Source organism: Coffea arabica, chromosome 2e (genome assembly GCF_036785885.1).
Source record: "Coffea arabica cultivar ET-39 chromosome 2e, Coffea Arabica ET-39 HiFi, whole genome shotgun sequence".
Lineage (NCBI taxonomy): Eukaryota > Viridiplantae > Streptophyta > Magnoliopsida > Gentianales > Rubiaceae > Coffea > Coffea arabica.
This window is the reverse complement of record NC_092313.1, coordinates 3,620,939-3,640,987: the sequence shown is the minus strand read 5'-3', so window position 1 is coordinate 3,640,987 and position 20,049 is coordinate 3,620,939. Positions and strand designations below refer to the sequence as shown.

The following is a 20,049-nucleotide window of genomic DNA, read 5'->3' as shown; positions in this document are numbered from 1 at the left end:
AGGAATTACAAGCGAGATCATACTTAGATTATATTTGACTATTAATTAGGGGGAGAAAAACCGAAATTGTCTACTAAAGTGGGGAGGAAAAAGAAATTGGCAACAAATTCTCAATTATCACCATCTTCTACTCAACTCAATCACCAACCTTTCAGTTGATAAAACTTCCCCTCGAAATCCTCTTCAGGTTCATATTCTCTAGCATTTTGCAGTATCATCACACATTTTAGATCTCCAAAACTCTAAATTATCATCTAAACTCGAGGAGCTTTTTATGTGGACAACTCAACTGTTGAAATTTGAGAACAATAAATGGGAGACACCAAAACTAAGTGGTAAAGAATGCTACACTGGCGGCAAAGGCAATTCTTGTCTACTTGAAACTCTAAGATTTAAATGTTTGATTGTTGTGTACTTATTTAGTGGTTTTGTGACAAAATATGATTAAAAAAAAAAAGTAGATTGATCTTCTGCTGTTACTTCTCTCTCTTTTTTTCCGAAGACAACAACTATTATATAACATATCTATCTTACACTAGAGGGGAGGGGAAGCCTAAAGAGACTGTGTTTGAGGCTAACAAGTGCACAGACCTTACTAGATCAAGGGAGTGTTTTGGCACAATCCTTAGATTTTTTTTTTTCTGCAAGTGGGATTTTCTGCTGTTACTTCTCTCGATGAGCTAAATATGCTATTAACTGTGAAAGACCGAAATTTTCGGTTGGATTGCATATAATTGGGCTAAGTTATGTACCACAATAATTAGAGAAAAATTAGGTGTATATAATATATTTATGCCCTCAAACTGTTTGTGAAAATGCCACAATGGAAAACCTATTGTTGTACTGTGTGTGTGACAAATGTTTGAGCAAGCAGGGCCGCAGCGGCCACAGCCGGCTCCACTACTGCTTCTGATGAAGATAAAAGCAGCAAAAAAAAATTTTTTTTTTCCGAATTTCCTATTTCTTCATTGATTCAGGTTTTCAATGGACTCGTGTGTGTGTGTGATAGCGTGTTATGTATTGCCAATGAGAGAGGGGAAAACTCTAGCAAACAAACATTGGAGGGGGTATCAAGTAGAGAAGAAGAACGAACCATAGTAGTGATTTTTGTGTATGAATCAATTTACCAGTTTTTGTTTTCTTCCCCAATTTAATCGAAATCTGTTCTCTCCCCTATTTAATGAAAAATTTATCATGAGACTTTGCTTACAGTACCTATATTGCCCTTAGTTGACCTGTGATTTTTTTTCGGAGAAACTTTTTCTGGTGGTGTTGCTGCAGAAGGACCAAATTAACTACAATATTTAATGTTTATTGTTTAAGGACTAAATTAGGCTAAAAAAAATTTCAAGGATGGATTCAACTAGAGTAAAAATGTTGAAGGACCAAATTAGCGATTTTTTAGATTCATGAAAGCATTTAAAGGTGAAAACAGCTAAAATATATGAAAAAAATTAAACAGCAATAGACTTGCAAACGCATATTCTTATGTTGCAAAATCCATATTTGTTTCCTGGGTAAGTTTTTGGCCAAAACAATTGGTATGGCTTCCGACAGATTTTGTTTGGTTTCTTTTCTGGTAAATACATTGTCCTTGAGTAGATACGTAGTTAGCACAGAATTACGTCAACTGATTGTAACCACAGAAAAGTTTGGTAACAACTCAATTCTGATCTTTCTTCTTCTTCCTTCTCTACCACAGGTATACTGATACCAAATGAAAGCCCCCTCGAAAAGTTGAAAATAGAAATGCTAAGGCAAGACAAAAAAAATAGCGCATTCTGCAGCCACCAGCACATTGAGCTGCAAACCAATCACCTGGGGTTAGAGCCGCAGGCACAGCTGCGTGACACTTGCCATTCATTGTGTACATGATAGGACCCCACACAGGCTACCCACTATATAAATTAAATAAATATTGACATTTAACTTAGCCATGAATGTTGATCAGGTCGCCCGTCCACAATTTGACAAACCATAAATTAAGTCAAATGCGTTTGTACAAATTTACACCATTAATTTCAGCCTCAAGTGTAGGCTGATACCATCAAATGACGAAGTTTGAAAGGAACCTTATTGAGTGCGGATATGTACAAGCACGGAGCAGGCTGGAAGTACATGAAAGTTGATTTCTTGAGCTTTACACTACACGATATACTTGCAGCATCCACCTGTTAGGAAAACCGTGCATAAGAGAAACACCGAAAATATCACTGCCATAGAAATGAATGCACGACTGAAAAAGGATGCCATAAATGACACTGTTTAATCATAAGAAAAGCTAAATTACTTGATGACATGAAACTCCTTCCACACGTAGCGAGAGTATAAAGACTAGAAAGGCTCGTAAGACTGGCATTAAACCTTTAACAAGTCAATAACAACTCAGAGCAGACACTTACCTTTAGACTAGCTGCTGGAGCTACCAAGATCAAAGTCCATTGTATAATCATACTCAATAGTTGGAATCACTGAGGCTATGAATTTTAAGAACAAGAATAGGTACCTGTGATACCAGCTAGTAGAGATCAGCACCTTAGTAAAAGAACATCAATAATCTTAAGACAGCTGCGAAACATTTTTATAATGTACAGAGCTATAATTGGCAATTCTAAGTTGGACTTTAATTTACAAGAGAAAGAAGTGAACTATAAAATAAAGAACGATCGCACAGCCCAAATTGAAGGTACTACTCGAACTAATCAACCATCATAAATATGTACATGGGGAGAATACGTGAATGCATACTCGTCACAAGCCCCACCCCGTGGCTGCAGGAGATAAACCACAAAAAGAAGTGTGCATTGTCCGGTTAATCAACCTAGCCACTTCATACTTAACTTTTTACAGTACACAAACACATATCAACATATCATTCTTAAAGTCTTTATGTCTCAAATTCTTTGTATCATCCTTAATCACATTTTTCTTCTTCAATCAGTAGAGCCTTTTTTAGATTCTAGGGTCTCTTTCTTAGTTCAAAATCCCTCTTACCAACTGGAATCAAAGAATTAGCAAAACCTGTCACGAACTCCTTGTGAACAAACAGGAAAATTCATATGAAATTCACCTTCACCTCTGAATCAATTTCCCCTTATACAATTTCACATATTCTCCATAGAATGTTGCAAAAGAATGTTTCAGAAAATCTAGCAGACAATGCTAAAAAATTTGGAGTTCAAGCTTCAATAGATTCTAATAAATTAATTGGTTTCAAAGTTTTAATTGGCCAAGAAAAGGGGAAAAAGAAAAGAGACAAAAGGTTTCCAAGTTTTAAGCATGAACCTCCTTTACGCAAGCCCAACTTGACATGAGTTCCAAGCACTAATCCTCAATGAATCTGACAAATCTAATACTATGCTGAAATTGTTTTGGTTTTTTCCCTTTTTGATAACCATTAACAGCCAAATCTTCTTGCCCACAAGTTAGAAGAATAATCATATTACTTGTCCACTTCCGGTTCACCACCACGTGACATAAGAACATCAATGAGATTCTTCATCACAGCTCCATGGCGGCATGGATGAATGGATGCATGTTTTCCAGACAAGTGTGGATGATCCTCAACAGTTACCTGATTTCATGTATTGGCCAACAGTATAAGTGAAGTACATCAAATAAAAAAAAAAGTTGTGATAAACAATTAGTGGTAAACGCCAATGCTCTGGGACAAAGATTATGCAGAATTCAATTTCGAATCATAAATATAAAGTTTAACAACTTCATTTAACGCAACAGACCCAAATATTCAGATATAGCAATTATACACTCAAATTCTAACATCCTTTTCAATCAAAATCCCAATTTGGAATCATTATTCCAGCCAGAGCCGCCTCAACCAAAATATTTTCAAAGTGTCAAAATTCTCAAGCATAATCAAGTACCAGGAACTAAGCCAAATTTCCCATTTATCTTTTCCAGTCCAAAGACTAAATGGAATTTAACTTGCTTATAGTGATATTATATATGTCGCTGAAGTATAACAATAATGTCTCACCGTTTTGTGTGCATGGTCTTGACTAACATCTTCAAGAACACGCTTGGATTCTAGAAGCATCCTTGACTGCCACACAAGAACCAATATATGTGATAGTCAACTAAAAGTAAGAAAAGATCTACAAATCCATAAAAAAAGACTCAGCTCAACTGTATGATAATTGTTTCAGCCAATTAACAATAAAGAAAAGTTGAGTACCTAGATGTTTCAGCCCCAACTTCAATCGGGCTCAAGTATGGTTCTCCAAAACAAAACTTGATTCAACTCTACTAATATAAGTTGAGAATATCAACTTGACACTACTTATGGTAAGGTCAAGCGTAAACATGAAGTTTAGCCTCTAATCTACTGTAAATCTTGGACTCAAGTATGTACAGCTCTGACAAAACTGCCAAAATTGTCAACCAATTACATTAACATGTATAATTCTTGATAATGTAATCCTAAGTGATTTAGCAGCCCTGATGGGTGATATGTCTCATTCAGATTGATAGACCAAATCTAAAGGTTAAAATTATCTCAAGAAGCTGAAACTATAACCCTCCTATGAGCCATATTGGAGTATTATCCAAGAGAAAAAGTAGCATATTCCCAAAAATGCATTTCGTTTATGATGCATCTTACATTTGATAATCCAACATTACAGGCCAATCAAATACACAAGACCCACCTCATCATAGCCAGTCAGCCATACGCGAGGAGTTTGATAATATTTGTCATACCTACAAAGGAAAGACAAAGGACAGTCCGACGATCAATATGTATGTATGTATGTATGTGTGTCTATATATATATACATATATATATATATACACAACACAGAAAGATCCACCATACTTGTGCAAAACGTAAAGACAACTTACGTTATGCTAACATCATATGTTCGGGTTCTCAGAATATTGTCATCATCAGGTTCATGCGCCACAAGGTATGGAGTCTCAAGTGTTGCCTGAATAAATCATGTAATTTGACAAGTAAATAATAATCCAATCAAGCTGCCCGAAAATAAACAATTTCTTGACGTCAGAGATCAAAGAATTGAAAGAATATTGACAGCCATTTTAGTCTATTGCCAAATTGTAATTGGTTTATACAAGCACGTGAAGCGGCAGGTTAAAGAACATGAAAGATACACAAGGTTCTCTATGATAACGACATATAAACAATTGCAGCAAAGAAGACTGTAAAACAAACAAAAGGACCAAATGGAGCTTCTTATTTGCACATTTTATCTGCATGATGGCCAAAAAAGTTCAATTTTCTTTCCCAGGAAGGAAACAGATTAGTTCATACAAAAAGAAGGCTCCAGGGTGCGGAAGCAACGAGCACACCATAAGAAGTCACCAAATTCACATCAGAGGCTCTATATTCTCCTATCAATGAAGGTTTTAATACTTTTGTCGATTGGATTGACCGAGGTGGTTAAATAACAAAGAAAGTTCTATCTCTGATTGTTAAGTTACAGTACTCAAAATCCCACAGAAGGATGCAAAACATTTATAAAGTTAAAAGCGTAGACAAGTCAATTGCTTGCTTATAAAGTAATAAAAAAAATAGAAACTTGACATGTAGAGGCCAAGACACCACTTGCTCTGAAGTGCAAAACCAAGTTTTAAAGGAACTATCATCACATGTTGAATTAAAAAAAATTAACAGAGTCATGTACATGTTGGATATATGAAAAGAAAAAGTTAATATGTCTAAGTGGTGCCAGTCTATATTTCGTAGTAGTCTATATACATATGTGCTTGGTTAAAACAACAAATATTACCTATATCCATTGGGTTTTATCAAATTTTACAACCATCAAATAATAAATCATCCCCTACAAAATAAATCGGCATCGATGTGGATTCATAAACAGGACATGTGCAAGTAATACATTGCAAAAAGCAGTTGAAATTTGCAGGAAAAACAGCCAAACAAGTTCCAACATATGTATTACACCATATATCATCAATCACTTCCCCAATCCAAGAAAAACGAAAGAAAGTAATTTTACACCAAAAAAAGAGTACGTAGGCACTAATATAGAAATGTCCTTGTGAGAAGCTTACAGGATCTGTCTCAATAAGATTGTCAACATCCTCTAACTCATCCATTTCTGGAATATTGTCCTCATCCTCACCTCCAAAGTATGATGGAAATGACTGGATGGTATTCTTCTTGCTGATTTCTAGGGTGTCCATAGAAGGCAAATTTTCGTTGTCATCACTTTTGCTTTCTGTGGGAGGGAAAATATATATATATATATATATAAGTCAAAAGCTATAAGTGGCCTTCACAGGTCATACACGAGTTTAACTAGGAAAAAAAAATAACCTCTAGGTTTCCCGTGTGTGGCCAGCCAACCATCGTTGTCCTCATTATCAAGTAAAACTTCACCCCCAGCAGCCTCGTATTCTTCCTCTACTGATGCGGCTCTCCTAAGACAAGGCACTGTATACATAGCAAAAGTTTTTAACCAAGCAAATGAAATGAATAAAAAGTCAAGCAAAAAATAATACATGAGCAGTTTCAAAGTAAAACATATGCCGAATAAATAGAACAGCTTGAGCAAGGCTTCTTTACAGTCGACAGAAAATGCATGCTCTGTGCAAAAAGCATGACATTTCAACAGTCAAATGCCAAAAAACCTTGTTATTAGAACATAGATAGCGAACCGTTACATATTACTCGATTTGTGTCCCTAGAGCTAGTAAAATCCTCAAATTGGCATTTAAGACGAAGTGAAATGCAGTGGACTATGGCCAATTTAATTTTGCAAGGTATAACATGCCCAAAAAATTAAAATGCTTAATTATGTGAAGCTCAAATATATTATTCTGGAAGGACAAAACCCATACAGTCGGATCATTGTACAGATTCAACCTTGATTTAGGAACCACAAATTACAGGCTTGCCATTGACCTATAAAATAAGTCTTTTCAGGGTGAGTGAGGAAAATTTACATTTTAAAAGAATGTTCAAATCCACCATAATTCGTCACATGAAAAAAAAAAGAATTATTTCAACAATTGGTTATGGGGGACTGTTGGTACAGACTTTCATGCATTTTAACTCATTCACTCACTGGTAATTGTGCCTATTTATGCTCTTCAAATTTGGTTTTTAAAGGTTCGTGATGGATCCTTATAGACATCTGAATTTCCTTTTGCACAAGCAAGTTAGATTGAGAGACGTAATCTATAAGTAAAACTGTGAGGTAGCCAAACTTTCAATGGACAAATATGTATTGTAGCCTAGGGTTTCATGTAACAAAGTACTCCATTACTTTCAGCACTCACAATTCCACAATCATTCTAAAGAAATTTAACAAAACATTCAGAGTTAATAAAAGTTGAATGTGTTAAAAGTCACAATCACACACAAGGTATTAAAAATGCCACCCACATCAATTCGCTCAATCAAAAAGGAAAAAAAAAAAGGGAAGCTATGAACAAAAACAATAATATAAAATAAAATAGCAAGTAAAGAAAACAGGCACCAAAAATATAACCCGTACCATTCCTTGTTATCAAGAATTGCTTGTCGGCAGGTAAATACGGCTTCCTCTTGTTTGGCTCACCTGATTCCCTACCAATGAAGTAGCACTTAGAAGCAGTGAAAATGCAAAATATACTGCATAGACTTAATAAACATGCACACACTCCCTACACATAATTTTCTACCAACAGTCTTCATAGCGATTAAGTGGCCTATTAGAAAGAGGAATCAATTGAGGAGAACTGCTGCTCAATCAACATCGTAAGTTTTAGGAAGAAGATAATTATGGTTGATTACACACAGCCACTTCCAGGGAAAGATATACTCTCAAGATCGCACAAAAGATCTATCAAAAAAGGCAAAAAAATCGCAACATCAAAACCGTGTGTTTATTGCTCACGTGCGCAAACAACCCCTTAATTATATTTCACTAAGGCCTAAGAAAGTTTTAGCTACATCAAAATTTCCATACACAACTAGAGCTGATTTAAAATAGAGCTCTACCAACCATAAGTGTGAGTAAATGAATTTAGAACCTCGCCTGAGCTTAAAGACAGGAATGGTACAGAATTTTTGATATTCAAGAGCCTATGCTATTACTACTTAGCTGCCACAAGTACAAAACCATAATACCAAAATCAAGTATAACCACCAACTCGAATATCAGCTGTATCATTACCAATTCAAAGCTAGGCTACAGTTTTATAAAGTATTCGTCGGCAATTTGGGAATTGAATTAGTACTATATGCGGATATAATGAGCGAAATATTTGAAGTATACCACGACCAAGTAGGGCACTTGGATACGAGGTTGTCGCCGGCGATGATGAACTCGTTGACGCTGAGGACGCCTTTCTCCTTGAAGGCGGAAACCGTTCGATGGCTTGTGATACTCTCAACCGCACCCTTGAATGCTTCGTGAATCTTCTGCTTGAGTACCATCCTTTTTTTTCCCTGATCGGCTATTCCCCAACCCAATTACAATTCAACAGGCGATTGCTGTGGTGGGATTCCAAAAAACCCTAGGTCGAGGAGTGATTCTTCTTGGATTTGGGATGAATTCCGGCGAGTTGAAAAGGACCCGTTGAAACTCGAAAAGAAGCTTTGGTTATTTAGCTGGGTTTTCACGTTTCCTTTTGTTTTTTTATTACTAGTACTAGGAGGAAAAGCCCACGCCACGCGTGGGAGTTTAGTACTTATAATTAAAGATAGTTAATAATTATTATTTGATATTTTATAATATAAAAATTGAAGTATGACAATTTTAATATATGATATTAAATAGAAAAATCATAAGTTACATATTGAGTTAAATATAAGATATGATCATAAGTTAAATCATAAGATACATATACTAATTGAGTTACATCATAAGTTAAATATACAAATATGCAATGAAACAAAATTATAAGATACGATCAACTATTTTGCATCTAACCTAATAAAATAAAAGACCTATTTATATCTGCTCATGCACTTTATGGATATTAAAATGTATTATTTAGTTTGAATTTGATCTTAATATAAAGGCAATCCACCATATTATCTTGTCATATAAGTGAGATTTGAACAATTAGCATATTTGAAAAAAATCATTGCTAGTGGAATTTCGGTTCTTGCAAGCCAAATTCTTGAATTTATATTGATTCCAATGACATATCATCATGAAATCTCCATATTCACCAATCCATCAATTATGATTTATTGTATAATTTAAAACATATAGTAAAGCATCTGGATTACAATCACTAAACATCAGTTTTTGATCTAGTTGCAAAGATATACAACAACTAAAATGCTAATTTAAAGGAATAACCACGTCAAATAAAGTACTAAAACATTTTAGACCACTCAATTCAAGAAAACAATTAAAAGTAATGAAGTACATACTTTAGATTTGCAGCCAAATAGTTTTAAGTAAATAGTTAAACCTATTGGCAAATCAAATGAAGTGAAAAATTTGCTTAAATGGAATCATCAATAAAATAACAAACAATTTGAAAATTATCATAACTAATAGTTAAAACAACAAAAGTAGATGCAATCTGCATATGGGAAAATTTATAATGACAAACTTACTTTAAACCACAAATAATAATTAACAAATGTGATCTCCTCCCTGTCATGCCTACCTAATATGGACAATTGAATTAAAATACTAAAAAATTATCACACATACAACCTTCAAGATTACAGATTTCTTACAACCAAAAAGTAGATTGGTTAAAGAAAACATACCTATTGAGATTTCTTACAACCAAAAAGTAGATTGGCTAAAGAAAATATACTTATTGAGAAAGGTGTTGCAAAATGGGAAAGAGGAGTAGTTAATATAGCAATATCCAAATTTAATAGGCTACATGATTGTGGTGGAAGAAAGTTGTAAGTAAATGAAATGAATATGAACAGATGGGGGTAACGGCCAAGAAAGCAAACTTCTCTACAAATTGGCATTAATTGTGTTTTAATATCTATATATCATAAGTTTGCAGATAACTGATGAGAAATGCTTTAGAAAATTAAGCGACTTGGATGTTAATACAATTAAATGATTAGAAGGGCTTTCATGTTATTTCATTAAAACACAAGTTGAATTTAGTTATACCCAATGTTCAATCGGATATCTATCACCCCTAGCTTTAAATGTCTAAAAGGACATCTAAGTAATTACAACAAAACTAAATTAGCTATAATGACTTGTATTCAATACTCCAATTGCACTTCAAACTCTTACATTCCCAAAATGGCCCTACCCTTACGGTTGAAATCCAAAGAACATATTTACCCTAAACTCATTCTTATATAGTATAAGGATTTGCTAGAAGAGTTAATTAAAATCGTTTACTCATAAGAAACCACGCTTTCAGGAGTTAAAAGGACAGGCTGACGAAGGTAACGAAAATTACCAAGAAATTGCGCATCCCACCCTTTGCTATGCCTAAAAATAGCCATGCCTGATAGGGACTGGGGATTCAAAACCCAGAAGGCTTTATTTCATACTGGCCCATTAAAGTGGTCTAGACCTTTAACTCATCCCGTAAAAGTAACCTAAGCATGACAGAGACATTTTGTGACGGTCCGAATCAACTGCTTGGCAAAGTTGACTAATAAAAATAGTTTAACGAAGATTGCGAAATCCACTAATTGCACATTAATTACAATTCAAATAAGATCATGGGGTCCTTATTTGTTTAGTTGACATTATTTCATCTAGTTGATTCAGATAATGATAAAATTTTCCAAAGACGATAGTCTTAAGTGTCTTCTCTCAAACTTATGACATGTATGCGAGGGAAAAAAAAAAAATTTTTATCCAAATATTTATTGATGAAAAAATCTGGATTGCCGGATCTTTTCTACTTGATATATAGTTCTACTTAATATTTATTGGATTAAATGTGAATATATAGTTCTAGATTTATGATCATTATAAAAATTTAAATTATCTAAAAAAATATTTATAAAAAAAAGAATATATACCAAGTTTTTTATATGGGATATATTATTTGATATATACTATCATACTATAGTGAAAGTATGTAAATAAATTTTTAAAAAATTAGTAAATAATTGAATATTTAGCATACATTAATTTTTTAAAATTAATATGAATGAACATGTGGGATCGTTGTTAATTTTCATATTTAAATTATTCATATTTATATAAATTCATAATAAATAAGAAAAGAGACTGTGCTGAGGCAGGGCGAAATTCTAGTTTGGGAGGAAAAAGGTAGTCAGTCTTGATTCTTGGGTGAGTGGCAATACTAAAGCTCAATGGAGGAAAATGCAAAATTAATTTATACAGGCAGTGGTCGGTCCTTACAGGTTACGAACAACAAACAATGACGAGGGACTCGGTGATGCATTGAACCGATCAAACCCATGAATACAGTAATAGTAGTGCAGAACCAGAACCGTTTATATACCTCTGTAGAGTGGAGTTGATTGTGCTCAAGCAGCAGTATTTTTATTTTCTATGTCACGCTCAAATAACAGATCTTGCTACGAGGGAGGAAGAAGATGACGAGTCGCCACTTCTCATCATCAATGCTGCTAATACTCGCCACCGTCGTCTTAGCTTCTGCTGTTGCCGCCCATCCATCTGTAAACCTCTCTTAACATCTACTACTACATTCCCTCGTCGTTGGTAGTATATACTACTGGGCATTGCATTAATTACTCGGATCAATCTCAGACGTACTTGCAATATTGCCTTTATGCATGTAATAATATATCAATCTGCTTTCTAGTCAAGCAGCAGCTCTAGGCGATCTTCTTCGTGAATTCGAAGATGCGATCCAAATTCACTGATTCGAACCTAAGCCAATCTGCGTAGCGGCTTAGTATATATTGCTGTAGACCACAAATTTTCAACAAGCTTTTTCTCTGTAGTTACTGACTGAATCGGCTGTAATCTGAAGCTGATCTTCTACAGATGAGTAGTTGGTTAAACATTTATCTTAGATCGTGCTTGCTGGTGCTCATTTTTTATGGCGTTCAACGTTCTTTTTGCGTTGGTGCATGCAAAGTAGGAAGATTTTTCATTTTTCCTTCTTGTTCTTGTTGTTTCATTTTTCTTTTTGTTTCCCAGCTACACTCTTCTGAATGAAGATGCTCTGGCCTTTGATCTTGGTATCTTCATACTTTATCTGATCAAATCAAACTCTACCAGCAAAATCATTAGATCATGCAACCAGAATCATTTCAAAATCCATGCATGGCTGCCGCAGATTATGGGTTTATCAGAATTGCTTTTGACCAGACAAATTTGCCGAAAAATATAGACAACTTTTGTTACATGATCATAAAATATTTTCTTTTCTTTTTTTTTTTTTTGGCCTTATCTGCAATGTTGAATGCTGCTTTTGTTGCAGAATGAATGCGTATACACTCTCTACGTACAAACTGGAAGCATCGTAAAGGCGGGAACTGACTCCAGAATTAGCGTCACTCTTGGCGACTCCGCAGGAAAATCAGTTTGGATCCCAAATCTCAGGGATTGGGGTCTAATGGGCCCACAACATGACTACTTTGAGAGGGGCAGTCTGGATATATTTACTGGACGAGGCCCATGCATAAGTTCACCCGTTTGCAGGCTCAACTTGACCTCTGATGGTTCTGGAGCCCACCATGGTTGGTACTGTGACTACATCGAAGTCACCTCCACGGGCCCACACAAAGCGTGTAGTCAGTCCATATTCTATGTTGAGCAGTGGTTGGCCACTGATGCTCCCCCTTACGAGTTGACTGCTGTCTTGGATGGTTGCAAGAGGATGGAGACCCAATTTAGAGAAAGGCGTCATGGGCCTTTTGCGCTGCGCAAGTCATCTGCTTCCGAGTAGACCATCATGACTGGGACTTGGCTGTCTACCGGTTGTAATCTTTTCTCTTTGATGTTCTTTTTGCAGTTTGTTTTGTGAATTAAGCTGCGCTAAAATGCTTTTGCATATCGGACTTATGTAGCAGAAAGCTTGCAACACTAGAGGTGGCAATTTGGATTGAGATCCATTTATCCATCCATATAATCCATAATTAAATGGATTTGGATTATCCATTTATAGTATTGGTTTTAAATGGTTAATCAAAGTAAAACCATTAAATTAAATGGATTTATATGAATTATCCACAAAAACCATATATATCCATTTACTTAAAAACCAAATAAAAGAAACAGAAAGGAAATGAACTTCTGAAACGGCTCGCCAGCCAATGGGCCATCGCTCTCGCCATTGCGGTCAGTTGATGTTGGGTGTTGGCCTCGGAGGCTCAGAAAAAGATGTCCGAGGACTTGGGGAGTCTTCGTAAGTTTGGACTAATCAGCTACTACATTTCCATGGGCTGTCTTCTAAACTAGAAAAATGTGGAATAAGGGAATTAGTAAAATATTTAAATGGATTATAAATGGATAATTGGTTTTTATTTAATCCATTTAGATCCATCCATTTAAATCCATTTATTAAATGGATTTAAATGGATTGGATAAATTTTATCCACCATCCATTAAGTCAAAACCAATTATGAACCATTTATCCATTTTGCCACCTCTATGCAACACCCTCTTCAGCAATAAAAGTCGAAGAGGCAGCCCTTAAATGGAAATGGCTCTTTTGTGAGAGAAATATCAACAATTTCGTGATATATGCTGTAATGTCTTAAATGCACCAATCATGATGGACGAGGGAAGAGAAAGATGGTGCTTTGAATTTTTTGATGGCTTGCTTATGTATTTGCATGTACTAAACTCGATCTAATCAACTTGTTTTAGATAAAACTGGCCACCAAAAGGGATTTCAAATCCTTCTGTGGGCTGTAGATTGAATATTCAAATAGAGCATCCTGCAGTTAAGAATATGTGAAGAGCGTATCAAAACATCTATTTGATCTAAACGGGTCTTTTTAGAAATACTTTAGCTATAGTTTTCGTTGAAAACAATAATTTATGAATTACAATTGCAAGTATTAACACGCTTTATTAGCGCATAAGGCAGTTAAGATGGATACAAGTGAAGACACCGAAATAATTGTGATTTAGATGGATAAAAGTAGTATCATTTGCACCCAACATGCTCTCAAAATGGTCCTTGGAGTGTGATTTAGAGGAGAAAGCGAAATAATTCTTGTTATTTCGGCAGAGAAAAGTGAAGACATGATAGTAGATTAATGCATTCTTACCTACCCAAAAAGATTAATGCATTCTTGTCATATCATCTTATCACTTTGCAAGCTTAACAAATAGACTGTTGTGTTGCACAAGCAATTTCCTTTAGTAACAACTCGTACATTGCAGCTTGCAGTTGCAGGTCCCGCGCACTGAATTTCAAAATTTCAAAACAGTGTGCAACTAAAGAAATAAAAAATAAGATTTGTTTTCTCCGTATGGAAAAGCTTACAGCCTGAATACAATAATGTAAGCTGATTAAACCGGTAGAGTTCACCGAGATGATTCATGTGATTGAGATATGCTGAATTTGGCCCTTAACGAATATTTTCGACTTGAATTGAGCTTGATTTTGATGAATTTGAACTCAAACTCGAATAATAACTAGTAGGATTTATTCAATTCGAATTTGTAAGTATACAGTCCATCAAAACTCAAGTAGGTGCGGCGCGTGCTCTTCTCAAATTAGGGGGACCTCGCCTGCCCCTAAGAGCATCGACTATCTTTTGGAGACCGCAAAAATCTTATTCCTGCATTTTAGGCCCATGATACCCAACAGGCTGAAACACAGGCCCATACGAAACCCATACGGGCCACAAAGCCATGAATCAGCAGCAGCGAGAATGTGTGAACCGCCTCATCTGAACCAGGATATCCTAATCCAACCCTAGATGGCTAGATCGATCTGAGGACGTTTACGGCCAGACCAAGGATTATAAAACCCAACCCTCATATAAATACATCCCCACCTTCCCTCTTCTTCTCCAATCGATTTTTACTCATCTCTTCCCCTTCTGCAAATCCATTCGCAATTAATTTCCCCAACTCCGCTTTTTCATCCATCGTCTGATGGACGCGCTTCAATCCAGCTACTCGGAAAACCCTCAATCTCAATCTACTGCTTCTTTTTCAGAAAACCCTCCTGCTCCTCCTCCGCAATACTCCTACGATCAGTACTCTTCCCAAACCCTAGATTCATCTTACTACCAAAATTACTCCAATTCTTCTTATTCCTACTCCCAATCTCAAGATCAGGATCAATCCCAACAAAATTATGAGTCTTACAACCACAAGCTTCAAGAAACCTTAACTAAGTTCGAGCAGAATAGCGGACTCGAGAATTCCGTTGCGGGTGAGCCGATAAAGGAGAAGGTTTTAACCGGAGAGAACAGTGAAAGTACTCCGAAACTCGAGGTCCTGAGACCGTTGCTTTCTGAGAATGGCTTGACCAACACGCATAGCGGCACCGACAAGGACCAGTCGGGAGGTGAAGAGGAGACCACCAGCAGGCGAAGGCGCAGGAGCAGGTGGGATCCTCCTCCGAGCGAGGCCAGCAGCGATGGAAGTGGGGCTGGGACCGGAGGAGGCGATGGGACGGGGACAGGGACTGGCGGGAGGAAGAGGAAATCTAGGTGGGCGGATGATCAGCCGCAGCCGGTGATTCAGTTGCCGGATTTCATGAAGGAGCTTACTGGAGGTATTGAATTTGACCCTGAAATTCAAGCTCTTAATAGCAGATTGATTGAGATTACTCGAAAGTTGCAATCTGGTTTGCCCCTAGATGACAGGCCTGAAGGTGCACGCTCACCTTCGCCTGAACCTATTTACGATAATATGGGCATCAGGATTAATACTAGGGAATATCGTGCACGGGAGAAGTTGAATAGGGGGAGGCAGGAGATTATATCCCAAATACTCAAGAAAAATCCCGCTTTTAAGCCACCTGCTGATTACAGGCCTCCTAAGCTTCAGAAGAAGCTCTACATCCCGATGAAAGAGTTCCCTGGTTATAATTTTATTGGTTTGATTATTGGGCCTAGAGGTAATACTCAGAAGAGGATGGAAAGAGAGACAGGCGCAAAGATTGTTATTCGAGGTAAAGGCTCTGTGAAGGAAGGTAGGTTACAGCAGAAAAGGGACTTGAAGCCCGATCCCTCAGAGAATGAAGATTTACATGTTTTGGTGGAAGCTGAAACTCAGGAGTCACTTGATGCAGCCGCTGCCATGGTGGAGAAGCTCTTGCAGCCTGTTGATGAAGTGCTTAATGAGCATAAGAGGCAACAGCTCAGGGAGCTTGCTGCTTTGAATGGGACTATTAGAGACGAGGAGTATTGTAGGTTATGTGGTGAACCAGGCCATAGGCAGTATGCATGTCCGTCTAAAACTTCAACATTTAAAAGTGATGTTCTGTGTAAGATTTGTGGCGATGGTGGGCACCCCACTATTGACTGTCCAGTGAAGAATACCACAGGCAAGAAGATGGATGACGAATATCAGAACTTCCTGGCTGAGTTGGGTGGGACTGTTCCTGAATCTTCAACCAAACAAAGTTCTGCAGCTCTTGCTCTTCCTGGTATTCCTGGAAGCAATCCTCCTTGGGCCAGCAACGGCAGCAATAATAGTGGTGTGAGTAGCACCACGCCTGGCTTAGGGGCAAACCTGATCAAGCCCAAGGAATACGATGAGACCAATCTCTACATTGGATACTTGCCCCCCACTCTGGACGATGATGGTTTAATCAGCCTATTCTCTCCTTTTGGTGAAATTGTTATGGCTAAGGTTATCAAGGACCGCGTCACTAGTCTGAGTAAAGGCTATGGTTTTGTTAAGTATGCTGATGTTCAACAGGCTAATAATGCTATTGCTAGCATGAATGGTCATCGTCTGGATGGTAGGACAATAGCTGTCAGAGTGGCTGGTAAACCGCCTCAACCCACTGTGCCTCCAGGCCCTCCTGCCCCTGCGATGCCTACATACCCTGCTCCTCCCCAACCAACCGGTGCTTATCCTTCCCAGCAGTATGCTGCAGGTGGGCCTCTTGGAACCCCACCACCTGGAAGCTACACAGGAGCTCTAGTTCCATGGGGACCTCCTCCTCCTCCTCCTCCTTATGCCTCTTACCCTCCTCCTCCTCCCGGGTCGGCCATGTATACTGGGCAACCTGTCCCTCCATATGGAGTACAGTATCCTCCTCCAATGCAGACAGCAACTTCAGCTGTTCCATCAACAACTGTGTCTTCTGCTGAAACACAACAGACGTATGCTTCAGCTGTTGATACACAGCAAAGTTACCCACCTGGAGTCCAATCTCATCAGAGCACAACTCCTGTTCAATCTGTTCCCACGTATGCCTATGGTAACTCTGTTGCTGCTATTCCACCAAATGGCCAGTATTCAACACCGTCATACAGCTATCAAGGTTACTACAATATGGCACAACCACCACCACCACCACCTCCTCCCCCTACTCTGGACCAGTCACAGAGTGTGACTAATGTTCCCTGGGCCTCCAATCCGCCTGTGCCTCCACCTGTGTCATCTGCAGAGAAGACCTATGGTGCAGACTCAGAGTATGAGAAGTTCATGGCTGAGATGAAATGAGGATGTGATTCTTGTTATATGGCGTTCAAAGGGAAGGTAAGCTCTCCTAATTCCCTTGTTGACTCCTTTATTCTACCAAACATAGGAGACATGTTGGTTGATTTGAGACTGTCTTTTTTTGGCATTTGCATTTGATGAATTCAGAACTGTTTAGGATAAGGTGGAGTGTTGCCCTGAACATTTGTCACATGTTTCTGTTCATTGGCGACTAATGGCTTTCTGGAGTAATCTTGTGCAGAGGGAGACATGTTTCAGAAGTCTATATTGGGAGAGTTTCTGGGGGTTTTGGTGGGGGGGGGGGGCTGACTTGTCCTAGTTGTTCTAGTGTTACTTGAACTGCAACAGAAATTATACTGGTCCAGCCTTTTTCCCTTTCACCCGTTCTTGGGGAAAGGGGGTTCTGGAACTGTGGACTGCCTTTGACTTCTGCACTCTCAGCACCCATTGGACCTAGATTTTTAACCATCATTGATTTTGTAGCAAGAGATGTTTATCGCTCAGTACTTGGAAGCTACCTATATTGTACCTGAAATAAAATACCATTAGTTCTCGTTTAGGTTGGGATCTTATTGCAAGGGAATTCCCATGATGACTGCTGAGTTGTGTGGGCAAAGTTCTTACCTCATAGGAAATGTCTGACAAGTGGAAAAGCTAAAGCTGTGGTGCAACCCTATGTGTTATGCTATACAGCATTTTCAATATTTTGGAAGTTAACTGTTTGAGTATCTATCTCTACTTGAACATGTAAAACTATTCAGTGCTGGGTTGAAACCATATGCTTCCTTGACCATGAATTACATGTCTCATTGGTCTAACCATGCAGTGATGAGCGTATTCCAATGGATACTTATCAGGGTTGACTTCTCTCATTTGCCGAAATTCATCCTCCTCTTAATACTCGAAAAATGTCACTAATGCATAACTTAATCATCTGCTTGCTTCATGTTTCTTATTTTTAACTGGTTTTTCCGTCCATCTTAACGCTTCTTCATTGTTTACATTGCAATATTTTTCAGGCTGGTTTGTTGGAGCACTTGTGAACCTGATTTTTACCTGTTGCCATGACTTACTTGTTGGAAGTTTGGGACTCACATCTTTAACCTTGCAGTGCTCTTATGACATTTGCAGAGCGTTGGGACAATGTTCAGTTCATGAGGAAGAATTGGAGTATCAAATATAAAAGCTCTATCTCTACTGATTACTGTTTTGTAGGCCTGTCTGTGGTGATTGGACGGTTGCCGCTGCCTTTCAGAAGTTTTATAATTTTTTATCCGTCTTGATTTCCTTCATGATTGATTGCTGACATACTTTGTTGGTCTAATTGTCGTGATTTGTTCTGTCATTTGCTTTTGGTTTGTGTTTCTAACTTGGCCCCTTCTTTTTATCTATGTGCCCACTTTTTTTGTGCTTATTCAATACTTTTGGCTCCTCTGCTTTCGAAGCAGCGTGTTGCTTGCATCTACACTTCCTGTCAAGAAGATGACCTCCTCTTGGTATATGAAGTTCCAGGGTATGTTAAACTTGAAAACACGTCTCAGACCTTTTTTATGTCTAATTTTTTACTTACATACATTTGGTTCTGATATCTTCTCCACTTCATGTGCAGCAGGTTTAGAATGCTTTAAATGTAACTTTTCTTTCTTTGTTCACACTTCTTATTTTCTTCTTTGGTAGCTCAGAAGGGGGAATTGGTGGAACAAGGGATCTCAGTTACTGCAAAAATGAGATAATTGTTGGTTGTTATTTGTGGGTTACATAGAGTGAGAGGAAGTCCATGTTTTTGAGGTGGCGATCTAGGTTGAAGTTAAGGGAGTATTGAAAAAGATTGACCAATCCTCTGACAAAGTACCTGGATGTATGCTGGTACTTGTATATCTGAAGCCTTTAACATGGAGGGGTTTCAAACGTATACGAGTAGATTTAATTTTATACTTTCTTGGGTTATGCGTCTACACAAGATTTTAGAATGTTTCCGTGACAAAAGCTTTCTACCTTTGACTAAACATTTTTCTTAGTGCGCTTCGCTAGGGTTGGGATTTAAGTATGAATTGTCAAACCCATAATTTTCAATGTTTTCAATTGTCTTTTGATTAGTGCTTGATTTTGTGGTAGAGAAGTGGATTAGATGAACTGCCCTGCTTTTTGTTCTTAAGCACAATAGCTTAGAATTGTTAATATTCTTGGGCACCTTTTGCTGATTCCAATTGTTTGTCCACTCAGTCATATTTACTACTTTCAAACTTAAAATGATAGGTCAATTAACCAGAGAGTTTCTTTCACCTTTTCTGTGACTGCTTTTACGGTGAAGTGACCTCATTTTGTGTGTGTCTTGTTTAAGTATTTGTAAGGCGTGTTCTAAACCCCGTCTGGATTTGTTTTTGCTTCCTTTTAATTTGTCAAGCATAGCTTAAGCTCGAGTATGTAAAGGCTCAGAAATGATACGTGTAGGATAAATCAAAGCCTCGTGAAGCCCTATGGAAACTTAGCTTGTAATACGCGCAATATTCAGTCAAGTGCATGCATA

The 20,049-nt window shown here is 37.5% G+C and overlaps 3 protein-coding genes across 3 annotated transcripts; 2 read left to right on the top strand and 1 right to left on the bottom strand.

The window, feature by feature from the left end:
* Positions 1-1,903: 1,903 nt before the first annotated feature.
* LOC113725177 (autophagy-related protein 3) lies at positions 1,904-8,640 on the bottom strand. The gene is made up of 10 exons (XM_027248181.2): positions 8,265-8,640; positions 7,503-7,573; positions 6,320-6,436; positions 6,055-6,221; positions 4,861-4,946; positions 4,668-4,719; positions 3,998-4,063; positions 3,447-3,574; positions 2,403-2,506; positions 1,904-2,171 (listed from the first exon to the last, which is right to left on the bottom strand). The coding sequence occupies exons 1-9, from the start codon at positions 8,423-8,425 to the stop codon at positions 2,410-2,412; spliced, it is 945 nt and encodes a 314-aa protein (XP_027103982.1). The 5' UTR covers positions 8,426-8,640; the 3' UTR covers positions 1,904-2,171; positions 2,403-2,409.
* A 2,696-nt stretch (positions 8,641-11,336) lies between these two features.
* On the top strand, positions 11,337-13,054 carry LOC113720464 (PLAT domain-containing protein 3-like). Its single transcript, XM_027245309.2, has 2 exons — positions 11,337-11,590; positions 12,361-13,054. The coding sequence occupies exons 1-2, from the start codon at positions 11,507-11,509 to the stop codon at positions 12,826-12,828; spliced, it is 552 nt and encodes a 183-aa protein (XP_027101110.1). The 5' UTR covers positions 11,337-11,506; the 3' UTR covers positions 12,829-13,054.
* Positions 13,055-14,832: 1,778 nt separating this feature from the next.
* Positions 14,833-18,936, top strand: LOC113730202 (splicing factor-like protein 1). The gene is made up of 2 exons (XM_027254728.2): positions 14,833-17,561; positions 18,542-18,936. Exon 1 carries the CDS (start codon positions 14,994-14,996, stop codon positions 17,523-17,525), a length of 2,532 nt encoding a protein of 843 aa, XP_027110529.2. The 5' UTR covers positions 14,833-14,993; the 3' UTR covers positions 17,526-17,561; positions 18,542-18,936.
* Positions 18,937-20,049: the final 1,113 nt, after the last annotated feature.

What these genes read in the sequence shown, in the direction of transcription:
- LOC113725177 (XM_027248181.2), bottom strand. Translation starts at nt 8,425, where the DNA reads ATGGTACTCAAGCAGAAGATTCACGAAGCATTCAAGGGTGCGGTTGAG. An exon ending in ATTCTTGATAACAAGGAATG is followed by an intron (nt 6,437 to 7,502) that starts GTACGGGTTATA and finishes CTATGTATACAG; the next exon opens with TGCCTTGTCTTAGGAGAGCC. An exon ending in GGCTGACTGGCTATGATGAG is followed by an intron (nt 4,064 to 4,667) that starts GTGGGTCTTGTG and finishes CTTGTGTGGCAG; the next exon opens with TCAAGGATGCTTCTAGAATC.
- LOC113730202 (XM_027254728.2), top strand. Translation starts at nt 14,994, where the DNA reads ATGGACGCGCTTCAATCCAGCTACTCGGAAAACCCTCAATCTCAATCT.
- LOC113720464 (XM_027245309.2), top strand. Translation starts at nt 11,507, where the DNA reads ATGACGAGTCGCCACTTCTCATCATCAATGCTGCTAATACTCGCCACC. An exon ending in CTGTTGCCGCCCATCCATCT is followed by an intron (nt 11,591 to 12,360) that starts GTAAACCTCTCT and finishes CTTTTGTTGCAG; the next exon opens with AATGAATGCGTATACACTCT.